Source organism: Gorilla gorilla, chromosome 16 (genome assembly GCF_029281585.2).
Source record: "Gorilla gorilla gorilla isolate KB3781 chromosome 16, NHGRI_mGorGor1-v2.1_pri, whole genome shotgun sequence".
NCBI classification, from domain to species: domain Eukaryota; kingdom Metazoa; phylum Chordata; class Mammalia; order Primates; family Hominidae; genus Gorilla; species Gorilla gorilla.
Genome location: NC_073240.2, coordinates 56795955 through 56803766, shown reverse-complemented (window position 1 = coordinate 56803766; position 7812 = coordinate 56795955). Strand labels below are relative to the sequence as shown.

The 7812-nt window shown below is 41.9% G+C and overlaps 1 protein-coding gene across 1 annotated transcript; it reads left to right on the top strand.

Annotated features, from left to right (window-relative positions):
* Window positions 1–5733: 5733 nt before the first annotated feature.
* Window positions 5734–7811, top strand: LOC101129393 (CCR4-NOT transcription complex subunit 6-like). Its single transcript, XM_055363996.2, is given in 2 exon segments — window positions 5734–5895; window positions 5898–7811. Coding segments are annotated over 2 exon segments (1464 nt in total). The 5' UTR covers window positions 5734–5783; the 3' UTR covers window positions 7250–7811.
* Window position 7812: the final 1 nt, after the last annotated feature.

Here is a 7812-nt window from a genome sequence, read left to right as displayed (position 1 = left end):
CAGGCAACGGACCTATTACAGTCATGTAATAACCAGACAATCTAGTTTGGTGTTACATGTTGTGTTTATTTCCCTTTGGTTATTCGTTATTGCCTAGGCTTTAGTAAAGTCTTTTTTTTTTTTTGGAGACAGGGTCTTACCCTGTTGCCCAGGCTGCGGTATAGTGGTGCCGTCACAGCTCACTGCAGCCTCGACCTCTAAGCTCAACCACTCCTCTCACCTCACCTGAGTAGCTGGGACTACAGATAATCTTAAAAAAATTATTTGTAGAGATGAGGTCTTACTATGTTGCCCAGGCTGGTCTCAAATTCCTGGGCTCAAGTGATCCTCCTGTCTTGGCCTCCCAAAATGCTGGGATTACAGGTTTGAACCACTGCACCTAACCCAGTAAAGACTTGTGTACACCATGAGCAATTGAAGTTTTCCTTGCCCATGAGATTATACTGAGAGTGACTTTAATGATTATTCCAGGCTCTAGAAAAATTCAATGCAATCCCTCAGATTTCTTTGAACTCTACATGTGCTCATGTTTATATGTTCATTACTACTAGCTCTGGTTCAGTTTATGGGTCATCTCACTCTCTAGTGTATATTGAACTCTATGCTGTCTGTTGAACATCATACCAACCTTTACATGAAACATACCCTTCTATTCAAGATCCACGCATACATGAAAGAGATATTTATGTTTAATAAACGTGATCAAATATTTTGGGGACAGATAAGGGACTTATATTGTAAAAATGCCAACAACTTTAATGTTAAACACCCTTATTCTTTTTTTTTTTTTTTTTTTTTTTTTTTTTGAGGTGGAGTCTCACTGTCACCCAGGCTGGAGTGCAGTGGCGCAGTCTCACCTCACTGCAAGCTCCACCTCCCGGGTTCACACCATTCTCCTTCCTGCCTCAGCCTCACGAGTAGCTGGGACTACAGGCGCCCGCCACCATGCCCAGCAAATTTTCTGTATTTTTAGTAGAGACGGGGTTTCACCGTGTTAGCCAGGATGGTCTCGATCTCCTGACCTCATGATCTGCCCGCCTTGGCCTCCCAAAGTGCTGGGATTACAGGCATGAGCCACCACGCCCAGCCTATCTCAAACAAATAAACAAAACCCACTACCTATCCAGTGTATGATAAGAAAACAAAAAACAACTTGGCATAGCCTATTGGGAATACTTACAGAATCACAGAATTATAGAATAAGAGGGCATTCCCTCACCGTATGTTTTAGGTGATGCCAAAGGATATAAAAGTTTTTATTGCAGAATAGATACAAAAGTATTGACTGCAAAAGTAATTTTTTTCTCTGTGTTAAACATTGAGCTTTTTTGATCAATTTTGTGTATAGAAATGTCTTCCCTATTATGTGAAAAAGTCACATGAAACAATGTAAACTCTATACAACCCAATTGACATCCATAGGGGAATAGCTTAAATAAATTGTGGTATATTGATATTGTATTTTTCCTTAAAGCTGCTGAAATGTATTAATTAGATGAGTATGCAACACAGCATAACAAGACAAAGTGTGGAAGGGAAAAAGCAAGTTGTAGAACAATGTATATACTGTTTACTGTAGTGAATTGTGCACATCAAACTTAAAACAACGGCTACTTCTGGCACAGGGGAGGGTACTAGGATTTGGGGAATTCAAATAAAAAATGACTTTAGCCTTATTTATAATATATTAATTTTTAAAAGAATAGTGCTGGCCGGGCACAGTGGTTCACGCCTGTAATCCCAGCACTTTGGGAGGCTGAGGCGGGTGGATCATGAGGTCAAGAGATCAAGACCATCCTGGCCAACATGGTGAAACCCTGTCTCTGCTAAAACTACAAAAAATTAGCCAGGCATGGTGGCAGGCGCCTGTAATCCCAGCTACTTGGGAGGCTGAGGCAGGAGAATCGCTTGAACCTGGGAGGCAGAGAATGCATATTGAGACTGGGTAAATTTTTTTTTTTTGATACAGAGTTTTGCTGTTGTTGCCCAGGCTGGAGTGCAATGGCGTGATCTCGGCTCACTGCAACCTCTGCCTCCCGGGTTCAAGCGATTCTCCTGCCTCAGCCTCCCGAGTAGCTGGGATCACAGGCACCCACCACCGCGAGCGGCTAATTTTGTATTTTTAGTAGAGATGGGGTTTCACCATGTTGACCAGGCTGTTCTCAAACTCCTGACCTCAGGTGTTCCCTGACCTCGGCGTCCCAAAGTGCTGGGATTACAGGCATGAGCCACCACACCTGGCCTGGGTAATTTATAAAGGAAAGAGGTTTAATTGATTCAATGTTTCACAGGACTGGGGAGGCCTCAGGAAACATAATCACGGCAGAAGAGGAAGCAAACGTGTCCTTCTTCACATGGCAACAGCAAGGAGAAATGCCAAGCAAAAGGGGGAAAATCCCCTTATAAAACCATCAGATCTCATGAGAACTCACTCACCATCACGAGAACAGCATGAGGGTAACTGCCCCCATGATTAAATTACCTCCCACCGGGTCCCTCCCACAACATGTGGGGATTATGGGAACTACAATTCAAGATGAGATTTGGGTGGGGATGCAGCCTAACCATATCAATTAATGAAAAATACTGTTACTACATTAATATAAGATTTTAATAAAACACATAGAATACTAGATTATATTTGTTGGAATATAAATATGATATATTCTACCAAACATATTTATCTGTTATATAACATATTTATATGTTTTATGTTACATATTTATCAGGAGTAATTTAACCAAAATTACTCCTGATTCTTATTTGATAATAATATTGCAGGGAAACAATTTTAGAATTATTAAGGACCAGAGAGCTTTTTAGGATACCTTAACATTTCTTTTTTCATTTTTTTTTTGAGCCAGGCTCTCATTCTGTCACTCAGGCTGGAGTGCAGTGGTGTGATCATGGCTACTGGGCTCAGGTGATCCTCCCACCTCAGCCTCTTAGGTAGCTGGGACTACAGGTACACACCACCACGCCTGGCTAATTTTTGTATTTTTTGTAGAGACAGAGTTTTGCCATGTTGCCCAGGCTGGTCTCAAACTCCACGACTCAAGTGATCTGCCCACCTCTGCCTCACAAAGTGCTGGGATTACAGGCATGAGCCACCATGCCCAGGCTTTTCTGGAAATTTAAATTTTAGGTGTGAATTCTAATAAAGGACTAAATAATGTACAAACAGACAACCCAATAAGAAGACAGGCAAAATACTTAAACAGGCACTTCACAAAGGAGGATATTTAATTGTTCAATGAACATATGAGGAGAAGGTGCTCTATCATTAGTCATCAGGGAAATGCACACAATGAGATAGCACTACTCACGTATCAGAAAGGATACAAAATTTTAAAATGACAATACCACATGTTAGCAAGGATCTGGAACAACTGAAAGTAATCATCTGCTGTTGGGAATGTACATTGGCATAGCCACTTTGGAAAGCCATTTGGCAACAGTCTACTAAATCTGAATATGTGTTTACCTTATCCCCCAGCAATTCCACTCTTGGTGAATGAAAACATGGGTGACCCAAAAGACATGTGCAAGAACGTTCATTTGTAGCTTTGTTTATAATATCTCCAAATTGGCAACAACCCAAATGTATATCAAGGGTATAGTATTCATAGAGTGAAATACTGTATAACAATCAGAACAAGTTACTGTTGTATGCAACAGTAGGATACATTGCTGTATGACAGATGCACCTGACAGCAATAATTTAAGTATACCCTTAAGAATGAACCTATGGTCTAAGAGGAATGTGTGTTCAGAGTTCTGAGCTAAAGAACCTGGGAGTGGTCAACCCAGAGTTTCCCTCCTTATCTATGAAGGACATCTGAACCCCTAGTCCATCCCTCGGAATGCAGGCTGTACATGGGATTGAGGCCCTTTGTTTTGGGTTAAATGAAAACTGCTAGGTAGAGGTTGCTAGATGGAGGGTGCTAAGCAAAAATGCTATAAAAACTGCATGCTTTTTACAAACGGGAGTGGTTCTCCTGTCCAGCCGCTGCCACTGGACCATCCCTGTATATAATTTCTTCCAATAAACCCTATGTCTCAGTTGCTGTCTCCATGTCTCTTCTTCAGCCTCTCAGACAGGATGCCATCCCTATTGGGGTCAATGGGAGTCTGGCATGACAAATGCACAGGCATAATGTTGAGCAAAGGAAGGCAGACATTAAAGCATACTGTATGGTTTCATTTCAATAAAGTTCAAAAATAAGCAAAATGCATTTGTGATAGAAGTCAGAATAGTGAATACTTGTGGGAAGCAATGACTAGTAGATGACTTGAAGACTCTGGGGCATGGACAATGTTCTGAGTCCTAATCTGGGTGCCAGTTAGTATGTGCGTTCACTTGGCAAAAGTTCCTTCAGCTGTATACTTAAGACCTGTTCAGTTTTTGTGTGTTGTACTTCAATTTGAAATGTTTTTAATGGCGGGCGCAGTGGCTCACACCTGTAATCCCACCACTTTGGGAGGCTGAGACAGAGGATCCCCTGAGCTCAGAGGAGTTTGAGGCCAGCCTGGGCAACATGGTGAAACCCCATCTCTACTAAAAATACAAAAATTAGACAGGTGTGTTGGCATCTGCCTGTAATCCCAGCTACTTGGGAGGCTGAGGTAGGAGAATTGCCTGAGCCTGGGAGGCAGAGATTGCAGTGAGCCAAGATCGTGCCACTGCACTCCAGCCTGGGCTACAGAGTGAGATCCTGTCTCAAATAAATAAAGTAAAATAAAATGTTTATAAAATAAAATCTCTAGCAGAGTCACATGGAGACAAGGCAGTTAGTGCCAAGTTATACCAAGGGTGGCCCCTAAGATTGTCTGTGAGTTCCCCCTTCTGAGGCCCCGAGAGCTTTTCCAGTTTCTCTCCTTCCTGAGAACTGGTTCATTTTTTTTAATTCTCTTGATCCTTACAATAAAAATCTCCCCCAAAATAATAATAATTAGTTTCTTACTGAGATCCACTTGAGTTTCAGGAAGAAATTGACATTATTCTTGAGGTAAACAGCACTGCTTTTTTTTTTTTTTTTTGAGACAGAATCTCATTCTGTTGCCCAGGCTGGAGTGCAGTGGCGCGATCTTGGCTCACTGCAACCTCCGCCTCCCAGGTTCAAGTGATTCTCCTGCCTCAGCCTCCTGAGTAGCTGGGATTACAGGCGCCTGTCACTACACCCAGCTAATTTTTTGTTTTTTTAGTAGAGACAGGGTTTCACCATGTTGGTCAGGCTGGTCTTGAACTCTTGACCTCATGATTCGCTCTCCTCAGCCTCCCAAAGTGCTGGGATTACAGGCATGAGCCACCAGTACTGCCTTTTATAAAAAAGACAAATACCTTATATGTAAAGTGGCAGAAAAAAAATGTGTTTCCCTTATACATGATAGAACCCTAGTTGAGTACAAGGGAATGTTTGACTGTAAGCAAGAAATTAATATAACTGGCATCTGTACTACAAGGGAATGCCTTCAGACTTAATAGCAATAAAATCCAGGTCTAAGATCAGAATTAAAAGAATCATATCCACAGTGGCAAGAGCATCCAGACTGGGGGTCTCTTGCCAATTACTCCTCTAGGGCACACTGATCAAACATGATCCTTAATATCCTTAGTGCAACCAAGAACGCTAGAATGTTTAAAGAAGAATGTTGATGTCTTTGCTGCCCTCAGCCCCGCCGCCACCGCCGCCGCCGCCTCCCCCGCCGCCGCAGCACCAGCCGCCCCGCCGCCGCCGCCGCCGCCGCCCGGACCCCGGCGCGCTGAATGCAGACTAATAGGGATGCCAAAGGAAAAATATGATCCTCCAGATCCTCGCAGAATTTATACCATCATGTCAGCAGAGGAGGTAGCCAATGGGAAAAAATCTCACTGGGCAGAATTAGAAATCTCGGGGAATTGCTTTTAAATAACAATCTGTTACGGGTTTTGCCTTATGAACTTGGTCGGCTCTTCCAGCTACAAACTCTAGGTTTGAAAGGCAATCCTTTATCACAGGATATTCTCAACTTATACCAGGGCCCAGATGGAACCCGAAAGCTACTGAACTTCGTGCTTGACAATCTCGCAGTTCATCCAGAGCAGCTTCCTCCGAGGCCATGGATTACATTTAAAGAACTAGACCAAATTCTGCCATCAGCATCATTCACGGTTATGTGTTACAATGTGTTATGTGATAAATACGCTACCCGGCAGCTATATGGTTATTGCCCATCCTGGGCATTAAACTGGGAATACAGGAAAAAGGGAATTATGGAAGAAATTGTTAACTGTGACGCAGAAATCATTAGTCTTCAGGAAGTGGAAACAGAGCAATACTTCACTCTCTTTCTGCCAGCATTGAAGGAGCATGAATATGATGGATTTTTTTCTCCAAAGTCACGTGCCAAAATCATGTCTGAGCAGGAGAGAAAGCATGTAGATGGTTGTGCAATATTCTTCAAAACAGAAAAATTTACATTGGTGCAGAAGCATACAGTGGAATTTAACCAAGTGGCAATGGCTAATTCAGATGGATCCGAAGCTATGCTGAATAGAGTGATGACAAAAGATAACATTGGTGTCACTGTGGTATTAGAGGTCCACAAAGAACTATTTGGAGCAGGTATGAAGCCTATTCATGCTGCAGACAAACAGCTGCTTATAGTGGCAAATGCCCACATGCATTGGGACCCAGAGTATTCTGATGTGAAGCTCATCCAGACCATGATGTTTGTCTCAGAGGTTAAAACCATTCTGGAGAAAGCCTCTAGTAGGTCTGGCAGCCCAGCTGCAGATCCTAATTCCATCCCGCTGGTGCTATGTGCAGATCTTAACTCATTGCCAGATTCAGGTGTTGTGGAACACTTAAGCAATGGAGGAATAGCTGACAACCATAAAGACTTCAAGGAACTAAGGTACAATGAGTGTCTTATGAACTTCAGCTGCAATGGAAAGAATGGAAGCTCAGAAGGGAGAATCACACATGGCTTCCAACTTAAGAACGCCTATGAAAATAACTTGATGCCTTACACCAATTACACCTTTGATTTCAAAGGCGTGATTGACTACATTTTCTATTCCAAGACTCATATGAACGTGCTTGGTGTCCTGGGGCCTTTAGATCCTCAATGGCTGGTTGAGAACAACATTACTGGGTGTCCACACCCTCACATCCCTTCAGACCACTTCTTAATGTTAACACAACTTGAAATCCACCCTCCACTCCTGCCTCTTGTCAATGGTGTTCACTTGCCTAATCGGAGGTAGTGGAGTACTGCCCCACCAAGACAGGGATCTGTTGCTATGGACCTGTACAGTTGTAAATCAAAGTATGTAGGAGTGAAGTATGGCCATCCTTAAGCTGCTTCTTCAGGTTTCTTTCATTATGTGTTTGCTGTAAGACTTTGTACATTTTTGTGCATATTGGTATCATTTGGCAGTAGGGCTGGAACCAAAGTATTACTCTCTTTCCAAAATTTTAATTTAACATGTTTTTAAATTGGACCTTCTTTATATTGTATTAACAGCCAGCATTCAAAATTGATAAATTACCAATTTGAGGCCCAACAACAGTGTATTTGTTTTTCCAAAACAAATACTTTCTTTTGAATGGTTTCAGTGAGCCAACCATTTTATAAAAGGCAATTTTTAAAAACTATAAATACAGTATTTTAAACTGAATGATGATATGCCTTCCAGGGAAAACCTTGAATTTTTCCTTTATAACTGACTTTTGGATTCCCAAGTCATTTGCACATTAACAGAGTACTTAAATTTACTTGTTCAGTACATAAACTATGATATAGCCTCTATACATGGTAAGAAAATTT